Source organism: Equus asinus, chromosome 12, assembly GCF_041296235.1.
Source record: "Equus asinus isolate D_3611 breed Donkey chromosome 12, EquAss-T2T_v2, whole genome shotgun sequence".
Taxonomy (NCBI): Eukaryota; Metazoa; Chordata; class Mammalia; order Perissodactyla; family Equidae; genus Equus; species Equus asinus.
Genome location: NC_091801.1, coordinates 59003971 through 59030347, shown reverse-complemented (window position 1 = coordinate 59030347; position 26377 = coordinate 59003971). Strand labels below are relative to the sequence as shown.

The 26377-nt window shown below is 34.0% G+C and overlaps 1 protein-coding gene and 1 pseudogene across 5 annotated transcripts in view; both read left to right on the top strand.

Annotated features, from left to right (window-relative positions):
• Window positions 1-26377, top strand: part of CSMD3 (CUB and Sushi multiple domains 3) — a 1176027-nt gene that overhangs the window by 911012 nt on the left and 238638 nt on the right. For all 5 annotated transcript variants that reach the window (XM_044781000.2, XM_014843283.3, XM_070481504.1 and 2 more), the window contains 3 exons: window positions 5969-6107; window positions 9403-9590; window positions 17827-18021. In XM_044781000.2, the coding sequence (XP_044636935.2) occupies window positions 5969-6107; window positions 9403-9590; window positions 17827-18021 (522 nt within the window). The remainder of the gene's footprint in view (window positions 1-5968; window positions 6108-9402; window positions 9591-17826; window positions 18022-26377) is intronic.
• On the top strand, window positions 18507-19129 carry LOC139039864 (small ribosomal subunit protein mS31 pseudogene; annotated as a pseudogene).

The following is a 26377-nucleotide window of genomic DNA, read 5'->3' as shown; positions in this document are numbered from 1 at the left end:
ATTTTGTATGTTGGAATTTTGAAAACATAATGCACAAAACAAAACACATCTAAAATCTCAAACAAGCCAGGGAGTAGACACACAGTTCTAGACTTCTGCAGAAAATGAGATAGATGCCAAGGAAAAAGGCTTGTTAAAGAGACTTAAAAAAAAAACCCACAAAATAAGCACATAGCTTGAGCCAGTTTGGGTTTAGCCATATCTCCCTTTACACTTTATTATTTCCACTCACACCTATGTTGCTCTGCATGTACCACTACAACATTCTAAATCGTCAAACATTGATCAATTTACATTTGCTGTAACTGCACTCATAAAAGCAGGAGAAAAAATACTGTTAAGAAACATTTTCAAGGAAAAAGAGACTGAAACAATGAAATTTTCATTTTTTTTTTTACTATTCAGTTAAGCTAAAAAATCCTAATTAAATTAAAACACTACTTCCAATTAGTTGGAATTTGATTATCTTGTTAAGAGTATCTTTGTGCAACGTGGAAATGATAGAACACTACCGGCTTACTGTAGAGCTTCTTGCCTTATGGTGATTCTTAAGCTTCATTAAACAATGTTGCTTATTAGAAGTACCAGAAAGGCTATACTATGTCAAATGTTTTTATGTTTAGAATCCTAAAATAGTGAAAGACTTTACACAGAAATTCTAGGAAACACAAAAATCCAAGATGTAAAAGATTAAAGTGTTTTGAGATAGACTGTTATAAAATTCCATTTGTAGACAAGATTTTGGCTAGTAAGTCCTAATTCTAGAAAAAAGAGAAAATTGAACACTAAATCTTACAATCTTACTTAAATCAAGCAGGTTGTGGAAAGTTTTTTGTATGGATTATGGTGCTGTGTATTATTTTTTGGTAGGAAAAAATAGCTTGAGGAGAGGATATGCATTAGAGATTCTCTGAGGAAGAAAATAACTTAAAAAAAAAAGTCTGAAAAATTGCTAAGGCTGCAAAAAGCTTGACCTCTGAAACTGATAAGAAAGAACTCCATGATTGGAAATACTATGCCAGAGATTAAACCCTGAACTTTTTAGAAACTCCATAAGTCTGTGTCTCAGACCCCGGAGCATAAAGCATTTTGCTTGCATGTAGAAGTAGTCAGCTTTATAGCAAGTATCAAACAGAAGGACGTCATCTTTAAGAGTTAATAGAATTCATTCCAACAAAATTGACAGTGTGAAGATTACTTTGACATTGCCACAGGGAAAGTAGCAGCACTCAATATGAAGGTAAATAACAAAGACATTAGTGTGGGTGGGCTGCTGAGAAAGACAGCAGACCAAATAAAACTGAATTGGGGAGAAAAAATTAAGAAGATTATAAAATAGTTATCAGTAGTTGCCCATATAACTGCCTCATGAGAAACTACGCTTAGAACAAATCATTAATATCAGAATTCCATGAAGCCTAACTGAAAATTTGGTTCATAAATCTATTTGACTTGAGGAGAATTTTATTCTGATGCTTTATGATTACATGCATAAAAATAAAAATGTATTTTCCAAATGCTATTTACAGTTTAGGATATTTAAGGCAAAGAGAATATTCTTTACTCACTGAGTGTTTGGGATATACAAATGTCAAATAATGTCTCTCCCTACCTCAATGGCTTTTGTAGATTTTCAAAATCAACTATAGCAATGAAGTATACTGGGAGAACCTTGATAAATAATTTAAATAATAGAATCTAAAGAATTTTAAAGGATCCTGAGTTCAAATAATAGTATAATCATGTAAAATATCCAGTAAGATACTTAAAAATATATGTAATGGATTTTCTGCATCTTTTGTGATAAATGATATACATGTATAAATATATATATGGACATGTGCAAGTGTATAAAATTTCTAACAGTACAAAAGACCCGTGTTCCTTGTGAAAAATAAATAAAATTGAAACAAATGAATAAAATTGCTGCCACATGCTCCACCAAATTACGCATAATTCTTCTGCTTTAGCATGTGAAAAAAACCCACAAACAACATTTTGCTATCATTCCCATCTTTTGTACATATATACATTTGCCATTGTTACACATATTTCTCTCATTCTTTTTCAAATTCGCATATTATTTTAAAGGTTCCCAAGGGAAAATATACTGTTATTTTTATCAAAACACATAGCTACAAATTAAATTACACATTCATCTGTAGTCATCTTCATTATCTTTATAATCAATACAAAGAGCCACTAGTAATTCAACAAAAAAATTATAGAATGTGTAGTATGTGCTGAATTCTAGGTATAAAATAACATATAAGACACAGTTTTTAGCTTACAGATTAGTGAGGAATGCACACACCTAAAAGGAATATTTAAATAAAATATAGTAAGGGAAGTAATGGAGATATGCAGAGGTTTCTATGGATACCAGAGTCAGTTGGAAATAGCTGAAGCAGAGGCCAGGTTGGGGATTTCCAGGAAAACTTCCTGGAGGCAGTGATGAATCTTGAAACATAAGCAAGAGTTATACAAATGTAGAAGGGAAAAAAACATTTCAGGAAAAACAAATAGCATGGGCAAAGGCATTTCAGTACAAGGAACTGTAAGCAATTTGATAGTATTTGAGTGTAAATTATGTGTCTAGATTGGTGCTTGATGTAATTGGAAAGGTTGCAAGGGTCAACTCATGCAAGCTGTACTGGAGTTGGAGCATTATCTTTAAGGCAATGTGAAACAACTGCAGAATTTTATGCATAGGCATAGAATGACTAGATGTTTTCACTGAGATGATTTGAAGGAAACTAGATTATATTAGAGGCATGGGAAACAAGACGCCATTGCAATAATTCTGGAGGTAGATAAGAGTCAGATCTAGAAATACGGTAGAAGGCAAAGAAAGAAGAGCTAGGTTGAAAATGTGTACGAGGATCTGGGAGGTAGAGTCTTGGTAGTGCTTCTTGATGGATTGGATACAAGGGTGCAGTGAAGAAAAGGGAAGAATCTTAGGCCTCTAGCTTGGGAATATAGGAGGATGATAGTGCTAATCAAACAACCTCAGAATGCAGAAGGAGAAGCAAATTTGAGTTGAGGTTTGGCTATGTTAGATATTCTGTGTTTGATTTGCACGTAGGCTATCAGGTAGAGACAGCCAGTAAACACTTGGGCATATGGTTTAGAGTTAAGCAGAGAAATCTGCTAGAGAAGATGGGAAAAAGAAGTCATCAGGGTATAAGTGGAAAATAAAGTCAAAATTTGGATGTGGTCAACAAGGAAGAATGTAGTGGAGTGAAAATGAGAGATGTCTAGGCAAGCAATTTAGGAGAATACTAAAATTATAGATGAAGTGAAATTCCAAGAAGTGTTGACAATAAAACTGAGGTCTGCACAAAGAAATTAGAAGAAAATTAGAAGTAGATTTCCAAAAACAAGGAGAATGAATTTAAGGTGAAAGTCAACAGTTAAGAATGACTACAGATGTGAAGAGAAAGATAAAGGCAGAAAATTCTCAATTTTATTAGTCAATACAAAAGTCCTTTCAGGGTGAGCTAAAAAGCATTTGTGTTGGGGGCAAGGAGGCTGAGGGAGACAGCAACGGCTGGAGGCAGAATGAGAGGTAGAAAGGACCAAATGAAGACATCTAGAGTCCCTAAGCAACAAAAAGGTTATTGTGTCTCTCTAAATATAATCTAAAATAAAAAAAAATACTAAGCCTTAAGACAAGTTCTCTCAGGATGAATACTTTGATGCCTTTCTTTGAGAGATAGCATGTGAAACTGATGACCTACTTTGCTAATCATGTTAGTCTGCTTATAGGTAAATGTAGCACATAGGTGAAGAAAGAGACATTAAGATTAGATCTCCTTTTCAGAAGACTTAGTTGTGAAAATTAAAAATAAATCTGAAATAAGTAAGGAGAGACTTTTGTTCAAAAGGAATTATTACAGGGTATGGGTAGGGGAACTACTATTGTGATAAGGAGAACAACGTGACCATGAGCCCTACAAGCAGCTCGAGAGTTAGGCAACAGGACTTGTATATACAAGAGGATCGGAAGAAGCATATGTGGGGAAGCGGGAAGAGAGGGGACAGATTGGAGAGTAGATCAGAGAATGTTGTGCTCTGCCTCCAGTCTGTCCTCAGCAGGGGTTGCGTGCTTGCTCAAGGCTGAGGGTGGGCAAAGTTCAGGGTCCTAGAGGAGGGAGAGAAGCTTAACCCAAGTTTGGTTACAAGCATTTTATTCTGATTGATCGGTGGGGATAAGCAATTCAGCTTATCAATTAGGGCAAAGAATGGGAATTTGCAGGGGCTGTGTCTAGTCTGTCATAAGAAAACGAGGAGGACTTATTTCTGGGGTCTTCTCTAAGACATGATAAGTGGGTCTTCTCTGAGTCATATGGAGAAGTGCAGTTCCTCACATTGAGCCATTTAACCAAACACAAAAGGGGTAAAGGGATTTCTTAACCATCAGGTAAAATTTAACATTTTTGGTTGAAAAAAAGGTGAAAGGAAATAGGTCATAGGGAACTTTGTTTTATGCTTAGGATGAAAGAGACTTGAGCATGTCTGTGGACAAAGGGGAAGAAGCCAGAGAGAATAAAGGAGGTAAATGAATGAAGTTCTGGAGAAGGAAGAGGGATTATGTGACAGGTTGAGGGTGTTATCCTGATTAATAGGAGGAACTCTTTATCCTCCGATTGTAGAGAGAAATATTCAGGAGGCGTTGGAGTTTGAAGAGGAAAGACTACAGAAATTTGGGATAGTTTTTGTCTAATCATTTGATAAGATATGACAAAAATGAACATGTGATAGGTGAAGTGATGAATAAATTAAGTCTTAGCAAATAAATATTCTTAGTAGAGTAGGAGCTGAGGTCATCTACTGTGACTGAGGTACTAGTCAAGGGTAGAAGGGCATGGAGAGATGTAATAGTGAACATCCATAATTAGGTGGCAAAAATTACCAAATTCTAAGGATGATTTTGCATATCTAGTCTCAGGCAAAGAACAGAGATCTGAAATGTTGCCAGAACCAAAATTCTCCTTCTTTCAAAACCAGTTTTATGCTGTCAAAAGAATCTGTATGCCTTATAACTGAATGGTAAAATTTATCTGAGAAAACTGTAATTTTAAAACTCAGATAAGAGAAGAATGCTGATGTGCTGATTATGTGTAAGGAGACATCATGAGATCATGAGAATCCCAATTGCAATCTCTCTCTGAAGCTACCAGCACCGTGGAATATGTTGTTTTCTTATCTTAAGCTACGTTTAACAGACTTCAACAGTAATCCCCTGAAGATTCTGTTCTCTGAATTTCACTGATAATTTCTTGAGCCTCTCCATTGAAGCATTGCACAAACTTTTGTTTGGGGCTGCAATGATAACTGTAGTAACTGTCCACTTTCATCAATAAATCAGACAACTAGAATTTAGAAATATCTTAATTAGTATAACAGCTTTTTAATGCAAGTGCTGTAGGTTCTTAGATAATTATCCGTTCTCACTCATTAACTATTATTGAAGCCTCTTCCTCCATAAACAGGTAAAAAGCTACCAGAGAAGAAATGAAAATGAGTCAACTATCTCATATCCTATTATTCTACTTATTATTAGAGGTTTTGTTTTGCTTTGTTTTGTTTCTAACCTTTTATAGTGATCTTCAGACTTTTTCTTAGTAACCATGGGGAGATGATCTTTACCCCTCTTCTAAATGCTTATCTTTTACATGAAACAAAATAGTAATAAAAGAGAGAAATATATATATATATATATAATTTTTTCTTGTCTTTTGAAGCCAGTAAAGCAGCTAAATTCAACGTATTCATGTATGTATGTATGTATTTAATATTTTAATAGTCTTTCTTGAAAGACAATGCAGCATTCAAGCATCCAGTACTATAAAAAGTCAAGTCTGTACAAAACCTCCAAAACTTTTTTAGAGAAGTGTTTTCGCAAATATTGATAGCTGATAAATTTTATTAATTACTTAAAGGGTTTTGTTTGTTTAAATTAAAGCACCCTGTGGAGGCAATTTAACAGGATCTTCAGGGTTTATTCTTTCGCCAAACTTCCCTCATCCGTATCCCCATAGCAGGGACTGTGACTGGACCATCACCGTCAATGCAGACTATGTTATCTCCTTGGCATTTATCAGGTGAGTTCCTGGACATTTCCATGTTTAAAAAATCTTTTTGGTCATTTTGCTTTAGCATTTGCACTAGGCAAATTTTATTTCTATACATGACATTTTTATTATTTTTTACTAATTCCAATACTAATACTTCATAGTCAGCAGTTTGCAAAGCCTTGTATCATAGCACAGATGCCAGTGCAGCTCTGAGGGCTAGTGGTGAGTGAGCATCTTCACCAGATTCCAGTGTAGAGGAAACATGTTAAAGGTGAATGGTTTATTGACTTTCATGAAATGTGATTCCTTTATAAACTTTTCTCCCTCCCTGTACTTAACCATCACTGCTTCAAAAAATTCAGTTTTTCCTAAACTTCAAGATTAAAAGGTCAATACTTCAAGGATTTTTTCCTCCCACGTGTGCACCACCCAAACCCTTTGGAAGCGTCTAAATACTCATATATGCAGCACTGCCATTGGGCTTGGGAAGACATATGTTCTAACTACCGCCCTTTTTGGTGGTCTCATGAAGTCAAGCCTGCAAAGCAGAATTTGATGGATCATCTCTGTATGATTTCTCAGCAGAACTTGTCTCATGATAGAACTTTACACAGGAGTGTTCCAGAATTTACATTTGTCGTTTAGCAATGTCAGTTGCAGGGTTAGCTTAGTACTGAAGTAGTGGAGGATGCAGCTTCTTATGTAGGAAAGGAGGTGGCTGATGTTGAGCCCTAACTCTGCCACTGTCATCTATGTTACCTTGGTGAAGTTAATTATTTGAATGAGCCTCTGTGTCCCCACACTGAGCTAATAGATATCACAAAACCTGCCCTAACTTTTCCCCTTAAGATTTAAATGGGAGTGTTAGGTATGAGCAACTCAGAGAGGCCCTAAGTAGAAGTGTTCCTAGTCTTCAATGTCCAAGACTGATGTGCATTGACCCTAGTAACACAACACCTCTTTCTGCTAGTGTGTCCAAGCTGTTTGGTATTTATGTAAAATATTAAGCTTAAATATGCATTTTTTTCTAATATATGGAAGCCGGATTTTTAAAAAATTAAAGAAATAATTTGAATGCGTGAAAATTTTTTAAAGTGTAAATATATGGATTTTTGTTTCTATAGTTTGTAGTGATACATATATAATTGACAATAACAAAATAACAGTTAAGATAATGTTAGTTATATGGCAGGACCCAGTTATAAGACAACTTCCTGAGGTAAGGACTATTACTTCCATTCTTATAGTTGAGGAAACGGCAGTACAGACATTAGAAATGTCAAGAGGTATGATACAGGGCTTAATATACTTATAAAATTATTTTAGTTAATAACTAAGTGGTAGAAGGCCATATTACATGAAGTGCATGACCTGAATTTGATGTCCAGCTGTGTCATTTATTCTGTGAGCTTGGAGAGACCTCTGATGTTTCAGGGCCTTAGTGTACTTACTCATTGGGAAAGTGACAAGGATAATCCCTTCCTTATATCTCAGGATTATTGACAAGATCAAGTTAGTATTTATGAAAGTGCCTTGTAAAATAGAGAGTACTATTAGAATGTACTGACTTTCTAGTTTTTCAGGAAAAATACTCATTACAGCTAGGATTCTAAAATTTCCTAGAAAAAGACTATTTTTTGTTTTATTCTCATTTTCCAAGAAGTTACAAATCAGTATTTTGAAATATTTATTTAAGCCCAAACTAGAAATGAAAAAGAAATGTACTGCAATCCATTGTTAAATAGGCTTTTGGCCTTCCAAGGATAATACATAGCGCTATAATATATCAGTTACAAATCACTTGTTTCTAGTGATTCTCCCAACAGTGAGACAGGTGAGGAAGTTGTAATTCTCCTCAACGTTAATGTTGAAAGAGATGTTCAGAAAGATTGTGTTTTACTTGAGAACAGGGGTCAAGAGTAATGAAATAAGGGCTTGTCCTCTGATTTCTACTTTATTGCAGCAAAGTTACCAAAATGCAGGCCCCATATTCACTGAAAGGTTTCAAGAGTAATTAATTAAATTAGACTTATGAAACTATTGAATAAATTAAAACAAAATATAACAGTATGATAGTGGTCCCCCAATTTTCTCATGTTACAGGGTTCCTTGTATATGGAAAGGTTGGGAACTTCTGCATTAGCTCAGTCTTTCTTCGCCACTGTTATGTACAAGTAAACTAGCCAGACTCCCCCCACCTTATACGTGCATACCTAAAGGATTAGAATTGTTGTGGAAACTTAACCTGTATAAATCCAGTAGATTTGGAAATAATATCTTTCACCTAACAAGTTTCTTGTTTAGATGCAAAGATGATAAAACTTGACAAAATGGTTTCTCCACTGATGGAAGTTAACAATGGCAAGCTTTACTAGTTTTATTTTATATCATGAACTTGTTGACTTTTCTTAATGACCCAATTAAGTCCATCCTTTTCTCTGCCACCTTATGAGCTGGTAATAGACGAATGATTGTGTGTCTTCTGCCTTCTAAATATGTGGGTTGTATAATCATTATGGGACAATTCTCGTACTTTTGAAGATTGTTAAGGCAAGTTTATTATGCAGACTTTTACACTATTAAAATATTGATTTGAATAATTTACATGCTAAAATGTCCTTGTTCACACAATGTATAATTTTGACAGATAGTGTATTGGTTTGATTTCTCCTATGTTAAGTTGTAAAAGAAGAAAATATATTTACTTTCAGGAAAAAGAATGCCTAATACAATGTGCAGTTTCATTTGAGTTATTTAAATGCAAATTTGTATTTTGAACTTTTGCTCGAGTCTGATAAGTAGAGTTGAATTTTAAAACAACAAAACTGCTCATAAATTTTGAAGTTTAAAGCAAATAGTACCATTGACAAAGAAAAAAGAGGTTGTGTTTTCATGATGTAAAATATCTGGATAAATATTTTAAAAAATAGGTAATATCTTCCATACTTTACTGATATAAAGTAAATTGCATAAGGATAAGTAGCTAATGAGCAGAAGCAAGGCTTGAACCTATACCTCTGACTCCAAATTCTGTACTCTTTCATCAGCTTAACGATTTGCTATACGATCGTTTGTATTGCCTGTAGATGCAATGCCAACTTAGAAATATTTGAAAATATCAAGATGTCTTTTTTCTTTTGTGGTGTTGATATTCATATTCCACATGTTGTTGCCAGGTGAATTTTCAAAGTGGCTTATTTTGACAGGGTCTTTTGTTATTTTTAAAGATATTTATTCAATTAATATATGATTATATGACTATTAGGCTTAATGCCTTAGTAATAATCATTGTGCTTCCTTCTCTCTTTCTTCCTTTTTTTAGTTTTAGCATAGAACCAAACTATGACTTCCTCTATATATATGATGGACCAGACAGTAACAGCCCACTGATTGGAAGTTTTCAAGACAGCAAGTTACCAGAGAGAATAGAAAGCAGCTCAAATAACATGCATTTGGCTTTTCGGAGTGATGGATCTGTTAGTTACACTGGATTTCATTTAGAATATAAAGGTAAACGTGAACATTTGATTTTAGCATCATGATTTAAATTGTGAATATTTTATATAGGAGAATAATTTTGTATTGGCCATTGTCAATGGTTAGTTGTATGTGCATTTCTTAATGCAGACTACCTACAATTCATCTCATAAAAGAGCTCTCATTGTAGACTTTTCTTATCAGTAAGAGGAAGGTAGCATTTCCCTAATTACTACCAAAGGAAATGTATCAGGTAATCAAATTAGCAATTAGTGTACTCTGGGAGTTGGCTGAGACCACAGAATATTTTTTAAAAAACAAAGTTGCTTTTTGGAAGCTGAAGATTAACACAATTATCGTTATTCAGAAACTACTCTCAGTGATAAAGGAGAATAAGGCATAGTGATAATTATGTTTCAAAAAATATCTAAAGATATTTAAATATGTCAATATTCAGAACAGGGAGAATAAACTACAGTGATAATTATAATATTTTTGCATATTTCTGCAAGTATTTAAATGAATCAATATTACAATGCCTTGGATATTTATAAATATATTTTTCTTAAGTTTTGTACTCAATGACTGTAGGAAAAAATTAGGTCTTGGTTGTTTAAAGTTAAAATTTATTTTTCAATAATTGAGTCCATAAAGGACATACTGATTATTCATCTTAAGTTATTAACTGAGTTCTGAAATTACGTACTTTGGAATTATTACTTACCACTTGGCTTTTTTCTTTTTTCCTTTTTTTTTAGTGAGTAAGATTGGCCCTGCGCTAACATCTGTTGCCGATCTTCCTCTTTTTGCTTGAGGAAGATTGTCACTGAGCTAACATCTGTGCCAGTCTTCCTGTATTTTGTATGCGGGGCACCACCACAGCATGGTTTGATGACTAGTGTGTAGGTCTGCTCCCAGGATCCAAACCTGCAAACCCTGGGTTCCCAAAGCAGAGTGCGCGAACTCAACTACTATGCCACTGGGACAGCCTTTGGCTTTTTTTTTTTTTCATTATGAAATACTTTCAGTAACTGAAAATTATATAGAATAATAAAACAAACTTCAAAGTATCCATCATCCAACTTGACAAACTTTAACATTGTGCCATATTTGCTTCAGATCTCTTTCTTCTTGTGTCATTGTTGATTTTAAAGAGAATACGCCCAATGTTTTACCTTTAAGTATGATGTTTGCTATTGGTTGGTGGCAGTTTATTAAGGGCTCACATTTTTTAACTCCTTTTCAGGGACACTTCAATGTTATTTACATATAAAAAATCATTTACGTCTATGAGTGAAGAAGTTTTAGCATAACAAGGTCAAAGTAATTTGCCCAAAGTCATATGGCAAGGCTAAGATTTGATTCAGAGTGGGCTCCAGAGTCCACACTCTTATTCAAAATGTCTTTATTAATTATAGGAAATTTCTTTCCATTCTTGGTTCACTAAAAGTTGTTTAATCATAAAGGGATTGAATTTTATCAACTGCTTTTTCATCAGCTATTAAAAATATCACATGATTTTCCTTTGTGAAGCTCTTAATGTTGTAAATTATATTTTAGCTTTTATAACATTAAAACATCTTTACAGGGCCAGCCCCGGTTGACTAGTGGTTAAGTTCAGCACATTCCTCTTTGGCAGCCTGTATTCAGTTTCCAGGCGTGGTCCTACCCTGCTTTGTTAGCAGCCATGCTGTGCTGGCAGCCCACATACTACAAAATAAAGGAAGATAGGCATAGATGTTAGCTCCGGGTGAATCTTCCTCAGCAAACAAAAACAAAAAACACCAAAAAAATCTTTACATTCGTAGGCTAAAACCAGTTGTTTCATTAGTTTTTATTTTTAAAATACCTTGCTGATTTCAGTGGACTAACATATTAATTTTCTGTAATTATGGTATATATTGCCATAGACTTATTACTATCTGTTAAAAAATGTATTATCCCTGATCTATTACCATAGGATTAGTCTATAATTTTCCTTCCTTATATTTTCCTTGTCTACAGAGCGTTGATCAAGATTATACAACTGCCTAACTTTGGAAGCATTCTCGCTTTTCTAGTATCTAGAATAGTTTATGTAAGATAGGTATCATCTGTTTCTTAAATGTTTGCTAGAACTTCCCTGTAGAAACATGGACTTGGTGATTTGAGGTAGTAGAATTTTAGTTGTTATAAACCTATTTAGATTTTTTGCTTCACTAATTCCCCACACGTTTACTAAAATTCAAGCTTTTTCAGAGCAAGAACTCTGTTTATTCACTGCTATAGAATGAGTGCCTTAGAATAGTACCCGCACATAGTAATTGTTCAATAATTATTTAGTTGATGGGTTTTGAGCAGCTTAAACAAGTGTTTTCTGTTTTAAATCAAACCATAATTAGAATCATAGAATAATAACATCATTGAAATGTAAGAAACCTTAAAGATAAATTTCTGTCCTGTATTTCATAAATGACTAACTTTGCTCTTTAGGAATAGCTACTTGTATCTGCAAGTTGACAGGCTTGTAAATAAGACCTGTTTAAAAAAAAAGAAAGAGAGAGAGAAGAAAACGGTAGAGCTAAGTTTATTGTGAATTAGTATTGAGTAAAACATTTCCAGAGATCGCGACGATAAAAGATACAAGAAGAATGTCACAAATACTACCATGATCAGGGCGGAGGGTGCTAATTTATTACAGATTTCTTTCTTGTGGAAACTGGACTTGGCCTCACAATCCTTTCTCTACGCAACATTCTGTACTAAATCTATGAAATTAAGCACTTAAGTTAAAGCCTGCTTGCCCATATGTCAGTTAAATGTATGTCCATTCCTAGTTCCCAGCTTGATCAACTTCCATGTCCCATTATTTCCAAAAACTTAGGATTTATGATGCCATAGGAAAGGGCCACAGTAGCAAACTAAAAAAGAAAAAAAGGTTAATAGTATTTATTATATATTTACTCTATTCTAGGTAAAATGATTAGCTCTTTTTAATGCATTATCTCTGTCCTTCTCCTGAGTAGGCACACTTATAAATACAACAAAAAATATTAAACAGAATTCTGAGATAAGTATTGCTATTTCTATTTTACAAATGAAGAAATTGAGGATCAGATTGTTAAAATGAATTGCATAAGACGACATAAAGTATTATTACCAATAAGAGTAAAGACCAACAAAAATATGAGTACAGGCAGAGAGAAATATTTAATCATCCCATGAACTGCAATTCTCCTCCTTGGACCGTACAGCTACTCCCGACCATACTCAGCTACTACACCAACACTCTCTTACACACAATTCCATGAGGTCCTATTTTATACTCCAGATGGTATTTCGTTATCATGTTAGGACGGAGTTCATGATACTCCCCAAATCCAACCTAATTAATTCTCTGGACTGGTCCTCAAAACCCTTGTCCATGGTAAAATTCCATTTCCCACCTCAAGGTCTCCAGAATCTGTCTTTTCTTATCAGCCTCCCTATTTCTTATCCTATTTAAAAAATATTACCTCTTTAATTGTCTAGTTTCTAAAGCTGGTAAAGTGGTCTTTATGTTTATTTCTGCCATAGACAGACAAATATCTGAGAATTTTCAAGATAAAATGTGCACTCCCAAAATGAATTGACGTACCTGGAGGCCTTGGCGAGTAAAACTCTTTTCTTTGTCATTTGTAATACATGTCATATACCTTGACTTAAGCATATGATTTCTGTTAGCACTGAAAAAGTAAAGTTTTTAAGTCCTGACTGACTCTAAATAATGCTATCAGGCCATTAATTAAAAAGCCATAGATCCAGCACTTACCTCTTTTAGAGCTCACACCAGAGTATAGTTGCCGTTGTTTGTGTTCGCGTCTATCGCACCGTTTCCTCCTTAAAGATGGGCACTTATTGGTTGTGTGCAAACACATAGTAGTTGTGCAAACAAAGCACTTGAACGATGAGTGAATGCCATATTCAAACGTCACAAAAATACAAGCCTGCTAGCATGGATTCTGGAAGGACGTCACCTTATGTTTACATAAAGCAAATGATGGATATGTTCCAGTGTTGTAGATAATAGTAAATTGGGATAGAGAAGTAGAAGTTTGGGGTGGAAGGGAACATGTTTTGCTAATTTGAAAGCAATGTCCCCAAAGAGTTTAAATCAGGCCTAGTCTCCATTTATCTTGTTGTGATATGAATTTTTACAGTTGAGTAAATATTTACAGTTGAGTAAATAGAGTTTAAACAGTGCTTTTATTTGCATTGTTTTAATATTAACACTATTTTACATTATAATGTTAAGTGTCTTAAATATTTATAATTTTAATATCCATACAAATGTGACTTAGAGTAGTGCTTTTTATTATTTTAACAAAATATATTGATTTTGATGGAGAGAGAATATACACAGTTTTGTACTACTGAAGGGGACCTCCTGGCAGCTGGTTCTCTAGCTGACAGAGGATGTCAATTTATAGGCACCAGTATGTACTGTGAAAGACTTATGATAGTTGTTTATATATGGTATAAGTTAGCCACCTGCACCAAGAACATTAAAAGTCTCATAAATTACTTCCTAAATTAACATATCAATTTAAGGTAAGACATATTTTCAAAGAGCAACCTACCACATTTCAACTCTACTCTGAGGTATTCTGGGGGTGGTCATTGAATTTCTATTGTAGCAATATTTTCCAGAATAAGAGATGCATATATGGTTTATGTTTATTCTCAAAAAGGACCCTGGGAGATCTGGCCATATGTGAACTCTGCATCTTCCAATAGGGCGGGCCTCTTGGGACTGATTATGATCAGATGAGGGGACTACAATATATGCATAGCTTGAAAGGAGCTTAGCTCTTAGTTGCTGAAGTCATGCTAGCAAGTATATGCCCATCCACACATGTCCACTATTCTGTGAATAACAGGCAGCTGGATATTATACACTCTGGTCACCTCTCAAAAACAAAAATAATATATAAGTACTTTTGATTATTAACAGAAAGACACTATTCATAATTGTCCCTTCATGAGTGTATACCTATATATGGGAATAAACTTTGAAGTAAAATCCCTTTAATAATAAAAATATTTAAGGTTCTTATTAGCCCAGAAAGAAATTTATTTATAAATCAATCTTTAAGTATGAACTGAACAAACACTATTTAGTTATCTCTATGCCTGGTACAAGGTATGATAAAAACTTTATAATATCATATGTTTATTATTACATATATGCAATAATTATATGCTTATTGTATATATCAACTTCCTGTTTTTTATTGTATATATCAGTCTTCCTGAATAAAATGGAAAAAAGAGCATAGTAAAGCTTTAGTTTTTCCAGGTGAATCTTCTTCAGGGCATATTTCTCAGCTCTCTAATGTCTAACTTTTTCATTAAAATAAGCATTAGGATACTTTGATTTCCTGCAGAAAAATTCTGAAAAATAAGTGTTTTGTAAAAATGAAAAAAAAAAAGCCATAGGTAAGATATAAGCTTTATTGCTTATGCTCACTTCCATCTTCCAGCAGACATCTTCTAATGCACTTTATTTGGAGAATATAGGGCCAGGAACTCTTTTACCTATGATCTATTCAGTAGGCAAACTACTATTAAGGCAAATAAAATTAATTATTCATAAAAAATAAGGCTACCAATTTGTCTGCCTCAATTTTTTTATGTTTACCCAGTTTATTTAGTTATTTTTGCTTGAGGAAGATTGGCCCTGAGCTAACATCTGCACCAGTCTTCCTCTATTTTATATGGGATGATGCCACAGCATGGCTTGATGAGCAGTGCTAGGTCTGTGCTTGGGATCTAAACCTGTGAATCCTGTGCCACCAAAGTAGAGGGCACAAACTTAACCACTAGGACACCGGGCCGACCCCGCTCACAATTCTTTTCAAAAACTAAAATCACGTATTCATCCACTGCCTAGACCTTTATATATAGATTCTCCAGGTCTTTTCAGAATTTCCAGATGTAATTGCTATGGCATCCATGCAAACAAATAAGGGCAGTATTATTCATAGAAAGCTGTTCATCAAGGATTTAAAGTAGTATGTAAGCATAATAATGGAATAAATGAGTCCTCTCAAAATGAGGCTAGCAATATAAAATTTTGTAGAGGCAATATTTTTAATTTGTCAACCATATTTCCCTTTCCTCAAAACGTGGGATGTTTGTGTTACAGATTTACTGATCTGTCACAGAAACTTTTGGGAAAACTTTAAAGGAGTAAAAAGCAAACTTTTCAAAAAATGAATATTAGCTAGGTAGACTTGTCAAAGAGATTAGATTAATTCTTTTAAACAGTAATTTCAATCCTTCCCTTTCTCTCGAGGGACTTAGCTCAATTTCATGAAGGCCAGCTATAAATGCTAGGTTGATATTCTGCCTAAAAATTACATTGTGTCTTCCTGCTTGTTTAAGGAAAGGTTCAACGTGAGGTTTTATTCTTAAAAATATACAAACCAGCCCCTGCAGCAGTAAAGACCATTCTTAGTGACTCAATTTAGTATTCACCCTGAGTGTTCTTTCCTGAAAAGAGTGTGTGCGAATATTTTATCCGGGGAGAAATATAATTCCCTGGATTGGGAAGCAATTTTTATAGTGAAGTCTGAATATAACGCATGCATGTGCGCATGTGCGCATGTGCTTGGGAGAAGATCAACGTATTTGGCTTTGGATTGAAACTCAGGAAGCAGCTTTCTCCGTCTCGCTCGCTCCGGTACACCTGCTTGCCTTAGTGCCCCTCATCTCTCTTTCACCTAGTCAACTCATCTCTCAATGCTCAGTTTAGATGTCAACTCTTTCAGGAAGGTTCCTGAATGCTTCCCCTTAGCAATACTCAACACGGTTGCAAATATCTATTTAATATAATTCTTAGTAAACTGTAAATGCCATGAGAGCCAGAATATTTTCTGATTGTTAACTGCCATGTTTCCAGAGTTATTTGGGAAGTGGGCTCTTAAGTATTTGTTAGAAAGAAGGAAGGAAGAAAATAAAGTGGACTTTCTTCATTCCTCTGATATTCCATTAAAATCATTTAAATGTTCGGTTCCGCCATTTCCTCTTTTGAATTGGGAGAAATCTTGTATAGTGTTCTTCCTAAAGCACAAATTTCTCATCATTTCCTATAACTGTTGAAGTACTTTGAACTCTGCAAACTTTTATGAATGGGATAAATATATTCTTACTGTTGGAATTAATCAGATTTGGATATTTTATAGTAATATAATTTCTGTAATAACCAAACGCCAGGATATTGTTGATTTAAATTCCAATGATTCCAGAGCCATATCCAAAGATTAACCCACCTCCCGACTTCCCATTAACATAGATAAATTCCAGTGTAGAAATCACCTTATTTGTTATCCTGAGTTTGTGATGCCCCTTATATTGCACATTTGTCTATTATTTCTTAAGTTATCTATAATAATAATACAATGGAAATATTAAGGCATTACCCAGATCTCTTAACAACAGTGTTCTAGTGCCTACTCCCAAAACTGGATGAATGAACTTATTTTTCTATTTCTCTACATATTTTCAAAATGTTCTGTCAGTCTCTTTAGTTCACTATCTGGGTGCCAAAAAATAGTTCCTTTGTTGTGAATGGACTTTACTTTTCAAATTGTCTATTACTGTTAGCTTTGAAAGTGCTTAGCTTTGACATAGACTCTCTGTCCAAAAAGATCATGGTCTGGATATCATAAAAATTCTGTTGCCATTTTATAATGGCCAGACCTCTGATAGAAACTTGGGGAATGGCTACAGGAGGTAGATTAAGAGAAATGGTTTCAGGGAAGAGAAAAAGAGTCTTTTACTTTCCTCCTAGTGTTGAAATGAACTGAGCTCAGTATAGGCAGTATATCATTTGTAGGTTCAGTCACATGGAATGGGTGTACATTATTTGGGGGAAGATCTTTTAAATAGAGAAATATTAAAGAAAAAAATCCTGCTTCTTTTCCAAAAGAAGTCATTCAAAATACTTACGCCTGAATTATAGCACATAATAATTTACAATAAACTCTAATACGCTATATTTGACTATATATATTAGATACTACTTTTAATGAGAAGACCAATGAAGAATTTTATTCTCTTACTAATCAATATGAATTAGCAAAATGGCAGATATGGTTAAGGGCTACTTTGTCCTTCAAGCCTTCTGAGGCAGAAAGGATGCTGGTGCTTTCCCTTCCTTTTAGTGGTAGAAATGAAGAAATCTTAAAGGTTTCTTAGAAAAATAGTACTTTAAAACAATTCATTTTATAACAACACTGTTTTACAGCAAAACTCCGAGAATCCTGCTTTGATCCAGGCAATATAATGAATGGCACCAGACTTGGAATGGATTATAAATTAGGGTCAACTGTCACCTATTACTGTGATGCTGGTTATGTTCTTCAAGGTTATTCGACACTCACCTGTATCATGGGAGATGATGGAAGACCTGGATGGAATAGAGCCTTACCAAGTTGTCATGGTAAGAAACATATTTTTTTGCTGAGTTATTATTATTAGAAAGAATCAAGAAATGTTTAAACCCATTTCTGTATTTTTTTTTTAAAGTCAGTCATTTAGCATACAATCTGCAAGTGTGGTATAGGTAATGGAGAGATTTTATTAAGGATTTTTAAATAGGATTCAATAAAGAAATGGTTTTGGAAAAATGCTTACATTCCCAGTTGTCTCTAAAGCAGTATGCACATTATAGTAGGCGAGCTCTCTGAGACAGCGATATTGCCATTATGTTCATTTGTGTTCAGGGCATAGAGGAGTGCCTGAAAATGTGAGCTGCTCAGGAAACACTGGCTGAGTAAATGAGGAACAAACACACTGATAAAGACATTCCAACAAAAGTAGATAAATGCAATAACTTAGATATTGTCAAGAATTGGTGATAAATCTTTATCTGAAATAGGGATATAGAAAAATATACATTTCTCTTAAGAATTAGGTTGTCTAAACATGACGACCAAGTCAGAGCTGCTCAGGCAGTTCCAGCAGCACTAGGAAGATTCAAAGACGCAGAAAGATGGAGAAAGACGTAAAATTAGTTTTGGTAACATACTATCAGATATGAAAGTTGCCGGATCTGCTACAGTTAGAGTTTGTGCAAGACCAGTGCATCAGATTTAGTTTAACAAAGGATCTGACAATGATCACAGCCAAGAGAAGACTGCTGATGTTAGAAAACATCATAGGAAAAATATACTCAAAGGGAAGAGACTCCATATTTTTGAGAGTAAGGCAGTTACTGAAGAAGCACCTGAAACAGAGACATCACCTTCACTTGGGGTGTGGAATTCACTAAGCAGCTAGCCTCAGTAAATTCACAGCCCTTTCAAAATGGTTTTGAAGAGATGATCCAGTGGAGACATGAGGGGAAACTATGGGAGTTCCCAGTTAACAATGAAGCAGATTTTGATGAGGATGATTCAGGATTTCATGAATATATATTTCTAGATAAATACTTGGAGAATTTTCCAAAGCAAGAACCAGTTCTCCACTTCATGGAAATGGTGACCTGTGGTCTTTCCAAAAACCCATATCTGAGTGTTAAACAGAAAGTCAATCACAAAGTGATTTAGAAATTATGTTAATGGAAAACAGAACCTTTAAAAGACAGAGACATACAGTTCAATTGTAAACCATGGAAATTTTTATTTCAAGCTGGTGGAGATGGATATTATAACTAAATAAAATAATTTTATTAGAAAAAATAATACCGCAGGCTCAAAAATCATATGATTCTATGTAACTCTATGAGGATAGAGATACAGTGACAAAAAGTTCAGTAAGGAAAGAGAAACAGTGATGTCACTATAGAAAGTTACCATAGACTACCCAGCCAGTTGAATGATCCTAATGTGTTGTACAAAATTGACATGGAGATGATATCCTCTGGGGCAGATTTTCCAAACTGTGGGTTACCACCAGTGAGTCATGAAGTCAATTCACTGGGTTGTGACCAGCATTTTCGTAATTGATATAAAGTTGAATAAAATAAAATAAAGGTAAATAAATAAAAAAGAAGAGAAAAGCATTGTAATTCAAAGAATATAGTAATGATAAATGTTTTGTGGAACTTTTTTGAGTTATAATATACAGAGATAAATAATTACAATAAATATACATATATCCATGTGTATGCATGTAGGTGTGTATGTTTGCGATGATATAAAATGTATTTCTTACTATGAATTTCAGTGGGAAAAAAACCCAACAACTCTGATCTGATGGTTAAAAGGATGGATTTTTGGTATCTGATACATATGGTAATTTTTCCTGGCTATATAATGTATTCATGTATTAGAATATGTGCATGATTTCTGACTTACGTAAGTCGTTTAACCTCTTTAGGCTTATTGTTTCTCATCTCTAAAATGGGGATAATTGAAATTCCTTACTTCAAAATGTTGTTATAAGAAATAAAGGAAAGGTAGATGTCTACAAAATGGTCGTTCTGTTAATATCAGAACAGCTACTTAATTCTTGACTTGAATTGATGGGTTTATGTATCAGAAGGTAAAGAGAATAAAAAGAGAAATAGTTACTTTGGACTAAATTCTTCCAAAGAGAAAAAATAATTGTTGACATGGAAATTTATAGGAAATTTAAGAGAAAGAATGATTATATTGTCTTAGAATTTAGAGCCATACAAAAAGGAAATATGTTTATAGCCAGAAAAACATACTAAACTTAAAAAAAATTTTCTTAATTTAATGTCACTAATCATTAAGAAAACCGTGGAAAACTTCCATGGGCCAGAAAAGAAATAACCAAAAATCCTGAATGGAGAAAACTCAAATGGCATGGAAAACTATAGATCCAAACGATAGGTGTTAATCACTAGGATAAATAGTTAAATAGATGGCTTCAATAGCTAAGGCGGGAAAGACCAAAGCATAGCATGCATTCACTAAGAATATGCCTGCCTAAAAATAATTCTATACTTTTCCAATAGGTTTCTATATTGGTAGGTCATAGAAATGTCAATTTCAGCACGGAATATGCCATAATATATACAAATAAATTTTTATGAATCAAAAATATTTCATGGGATCAGTTATAGCCCAATTAAATATAGTTCATGTTGGTTTAATAGTCATATCTGCAGACAATATGGAGGGAAGACTAGACTTGGGTTCAAATCCTCTTACTGTTACCTATGACCTGTGGTAAACTGAGCTTTGTTTTTTAAATTTCTCATACTGGATAATAGTTATTAATTCAAAAGCTTATTGTGGAGGTTCAATTAATAAACACGACACATGCAGAGGGCCTAGTAAAGTTCATGGAAAATATTGGCATATTAATATATGTGATTTTCAACACAGTGTCCCAAAAGAGGCATAGCACTGGAAAACATGCATTATATTTTGCATTGTGTTATGCTTTAGTTGAACTAGTATATTTCTGTCATTTTAATATACTTAAATCTAATTTATTAATGTTATTATATGGCTACTCATTCACTCACTCCTGAAAATATCATAGGAGTTAGTATAGTATTTTTAAATTTCTTGAGAGAATAATTTTTATAATCAATTAAGCTGGATATTGCTAGACTTTAACTATAATTGCTAAGATATTATGGAAATCAAATAAAAGTTGCTCAATGCATGCTTTAAGCTATTAGAAAACAAAAATTAAGATACATTCATGTTAAAAATATGACAATTGTTGGAGTCTGACCTGGTGGCACAGCGGTTAAGTTTGCACATTTCCAGGGTTCACTGGTTTGGATCCTGGGTGCGTACCTACACACTGCTTATCAAGCCATGCTGTGGCAGGCGTCCCACATAGACAATAGAGGAAGATGGGCATGGATGTTAGCTCAGGGCCAATCTTCCTCAGCAAAAAGAGGAGGATTGGCAGCAGATGTTAGCTCAGGGCTAATCTTCCTCAAAAAAAAATAAAAAGGACAACTGTTAATTTCTAGTATAGCAGAGGGGAAAAAAGTCCATGTGTTAGAACTAGATACATTTAACTCTAAACAATGGTTTAAAAACAAGAAAAAAGCCTGAGTCAGTTATGTGACCTTATTCAATTTATTTATTTTGTACGTTTAAGCATGAGATAATGTTGTATAATTTGTAAAGTTGTTTGGAGAATTATATTAAATAACTTATTTAAAGCATTTTGTTCTGTGGCTGTTACTGTCACACTGTAAGGAGAGCTTAATACATTTTAGTTTCTTGATCAAGTTTATACGTATCTATTTGTTTTCTCTATGGTGATTGTACAGAAATCCAAAATACACAGGACTTGCTGGCATTCAGATTTAATAATGTAATACTTTAAAAGCCCAAATCAGTGTGTAAAGCATGTGCAATAGAGCTAGAAAGGTTTGTTGTTCATAAGGATAAATTCTTTCTAATGAAGATAAAACTTACATTTTTTATCAAAGTAAAATATTCATGTGATAACTAAGAAAATAATGCAGAATACTTACCATTTAAAGCAATTTAGAACAATGGCCATCTGCTCTATCCCCCTCTATTCTTCTATTCCTCAGCTGTCTTCTAATAATTTGTTTCTAAATGCTCAGATGGCTCTCTCCGTGACTCTGAGTAACATGTGAAGCTCTATTTCTTGATTTACCAACTCTAGACAATACCTATTGATTTCCATCCAGAAAGATAAAAAGTTATGTTACATCTACAGCTCCTCTCTTCAGTGTTCCAGAGTTATATTATTTTCAGTTATTCTAGTAATTGCCTTTGTCATGTGTTAATTTGCTTATGCCTTTGTTCCTAATTTCATCAATGTTTGAGAATCAGGTTGCTAGTCTCTGCTCCTTTTCATGCTAAGTCTTACCCCTTAGTAGGAATCCTAACTAAAGTCTCTGAGAACATGGGCAGGAAATTTTGACTGGTAGACTTTGCTTTAGAGTACATAAGTAGGGGATTGGCTATTAAACTGTGATCCCTAAGTGCCAAAATAAGGAAAGTTTTTTATTTTTTTAATGTAAAAGTAAACACCAACATGGCTATATCTTAAAACTCTTTAAATGCAACTATATTTTGCTTTTTCTTATATTGTTGCCTTAGTCTCACCCTAGAAGACCATAATAAGTTCATGAAGTCTTGGGCTACATAGTACTTTTTAGCATGCAATTTATTTATACATTAATTTATACAACCAGGCTTTTAGTAAATATTTTTTAACCTGAACTGAACTATAAGAATTTACAAAGTTTGTCTATTTTAGGAGATAGATTCTTATCACAGTTTAGAATTAAGTGTACATTTTAAATCTAAAGAAAATGTTTTTAAGAGCTTATGTTGGACACTGGGAGATTTATATTTGTCAGAGTAGATCCAAAATGATAGCATCCTGTGGTAAGTCCTGCTCAGTGATGAGAAACGCTGTAGTTTATCTCATGAGAATGTCACATATATTAAATGATAGCAGAACAGGATATCTGTACCTGCAATTCACTTTGTGATCAAAAAAATTGTGTTTGGAAAATAATTTCTTCCCTTCTTATTTTTCATAGTTGTATCTGTTGAAACTCTTGAGTTACTTTAGTTATCTATAGACGTACTGGATTAAGGTAGAAGTCGTATATCATTCTTATCTATAATCTGACTCAATATTAGGTAAAAGTAATAAAATAAATAGTTATAGATTCCATATTTGTCCCCTAATGTTCATTACTTGATTTATTTCACCTTGTGGTGACATTTGTTTATATAAATACGTCTTTACCCTGATCTAGGGCACCAGCCATCTCTTCCTTCTTAGCCTCTCTCCTAACTAGTTCCTCTCCTTCCCTTGTTTTCCCAGACAGTCTCTTTTGAACACAACAAAGTAATCTTTAAAGCTTATGTCACATTATGTCACATATTTACTCAAAATTCACCGGTGTCTTCCTAAATCTGAATAAATGCCAAAGATCTTATAATATGAAGCTCTACTTAATCTGCCTATATAGCCTCTGACTTCTCTACTATTCTCCTTCTCTACTACACTCTGTGGGCTACAGTGGCCTCCTTGATGTTTCTTCAAAGCACTGCTCATAATTCTGCCTCAGAGCTTTTGCACTTGCTTTCCTTTCTGCCTGAATGCTTTTTCCTGAGCCCTCTGGCTGGTTAGCTCTCTGACTTCCTTCAGGCATCTGATCACTTGTCTCCTTAGTAGAAAAACCATTCCTATTTACCCCACCTCTGCTCCCTAAAGCTCCCAGGATGGAATCAGTATATCTAAAATTGAAACAATATATTCTGGGTAAAGAGATCTCTGATGTGGGTAAAGCCTCAGTTATTTTAGGGCCTTAGAGTTTTGAAAGGTAAATTATTAAATTTGGGAGTATTTGCCATATTACCAATGCAATATTCTTTTTTTAAAAAAATTGAGGTATAATTGACATATAACGTTATATTATTATAATATAATTATATATATTATTATAATATAACGTTATATGTTAGGTTCAGGTGTACAACATAATGTTTCGATATTTGTATATAAGGTGAAATGATCACCACAATAAAGCTAGTTAATATCCATCACCATACATAGTTATAATATTTTTTTCTTGTGATGAGGAATTTTAAGATCTACTCTCTTAGCAACTTTCAAGTGTACAATACAGCATTATTAACTATAGTCACTGTGCTGTACATTACATTCCTCTGACTTATTTATCTTGTAACTGGACCAATGCAATATTCTTGATCTTTTCCATTGTTATAGCATACACTGAGCATCCAACTGACAGATAATTATAATAATAAGACCTAAGAATAAACATATCTGGACTGTTAAAGAATCACTAGCTGGCCAATTATTCTAAAGAAGAGAGAGTATCATTCATTCATTTTTTTCAGGCATTCAAAAGTACCAGTTATATGCCTGGTCCTTCACTAACTGTTAGGGATGAAAATATGAATTCAGTGTGGTCCTTGTCCTTAAAGAGTTTACAATCTGCTGAGATACAGACAGGTAAGGTCCATTGCTAGAAATAAAAACAGAGTACTGTGAGCACAGCATGGAGGTGCATCTGACCTAGTTACAAAGAGATATCAGGGAAGTCTTCCTTATGAAAGTGATACATGAATCTTGACAGTATAAATAAGAAGGAACCAGGTGAGGCACAAGGCATAAGGTGATGGTGTGTTTCACTCCTAGGCTTCAGTATATGTAAACATATAGAAGCAAGAATAAAAAGGGGATGTTGGGAGCATCTCAAGCAGCTCAATTTGGCAAGCACATAGGGAGGAGGACTGATGAAAGATAACAGCTTACCTGATTTGAGAACAGTTTGAAGTTTTGTACACACATTATTTTATACCTCACCACAACTCCATGCATTAGGGACTACTAATATTCTCATTTTACAGATGAGGAAACCAAGACTCAGAGAGAGGTTCGGTCACTTGCTCAGAGTCGTACTTGTCTAGCAGCCTTGTTTTGGAGTCCATGCTCTTAATCATTACCCTATAGGTAGGCTGGTTAATTCTACAAATGACCTTGTATTGATCTTTTTATATCTCTAGAGCCTAAGAGTACCTGGCATACTTTAGTTGGTTAAATGTTTTATGAATGAATGCATAGCACCAAGTATAAGAGGTGAGATTTTGGGTTCTCCACTTATTTCTGAAATCTTCTTCCAGATTAAGTATGAGAATTGACAAAAGGTAAATTCCTACCAACAACTGAAAAAAGTGATCATCTGAAATGCATTTTTGCATTTTATTTGAAATACAACTTTGCACAAAATACAAATACCTTAATAGATACAGTCAGTGCTAACACAGTTCTTTTGAAATCTGCAACATTATTTTCAATACCTTTGTTTCACTCATGCTAACATAAGTCCTGAATTCTCGGGGTGGGGGGGGGGGTGAGGATTTAAGTAACTCAATCACTGATGACCTCTAAGTCTGTCCAAAGTACATAAACACAAATATGTTAAGATTAGATATCCAGTAGTCATCTGGAATTGTTCTTTGTTCACCGTCCAACTATATATGGAATGATAAAAGCTTTTAAAAGGAGTCCTCTTACTCTATCAACTGAAGAGAAAGCTTTGAAACAAACACACACAAAATAATAAGTTAATTTCATAATTATAGCTTTCCAACTTGAGAGTTATCACTCATTAGTAATCTCATATGACCTACTTTCAATTAAATCATATTGTTTGAGTGTATGAACAAGTAAATAACTGAACTTTTATTCCAGATCTTCTACTTAAATGGCATGACTTGCCTTAGGTTAGTTTCTTATTTCAAATGTTCTTGATGTTTACAAAGTTTTTTTGAGATGTGAAGCAAGTCTGGAGCCGCATTGCATTATAAATGCATATAGAGATTATCTAATTTACCGAGCCATTTAGCATTTGTTGTCATTTCAATATGTGATGTAATTAAATCATGTAGATGAAACATTCATAAAACAAAGGTGCAGTGATAAATTATTTCTGAGTATCATAAAATATCTGCCTTTCATTAGCTACCCATAGGAATTTTGTTCACAGAGATAATACACAGATTATGTGTCAGAACTATGTTCCACAAAGAAGTGTAAACGTATTTTGTATTGAAAAAAGTTGAAGTGGTATTGGAAAAAAGACAAAACCTGTTTCATTTTCATGCAATGGGGCGACAAGTATTATTTAAAAGGAAATGGGAAGGACAGCGAATGTTATTGAGCACCTGATATTTTCCAGGCACTTATGTACATTATCACTCCATTGGCCTCCTGCATCCTAGTCTAGAGAATCATTAACATTGTTATAAATAAACCCCCACTGCTATGAATTCTGGAGCATAGTATGTAGAGTCTCCCATCTAAGAAGCAATTTCATTGCAAATCAGTGCATATAA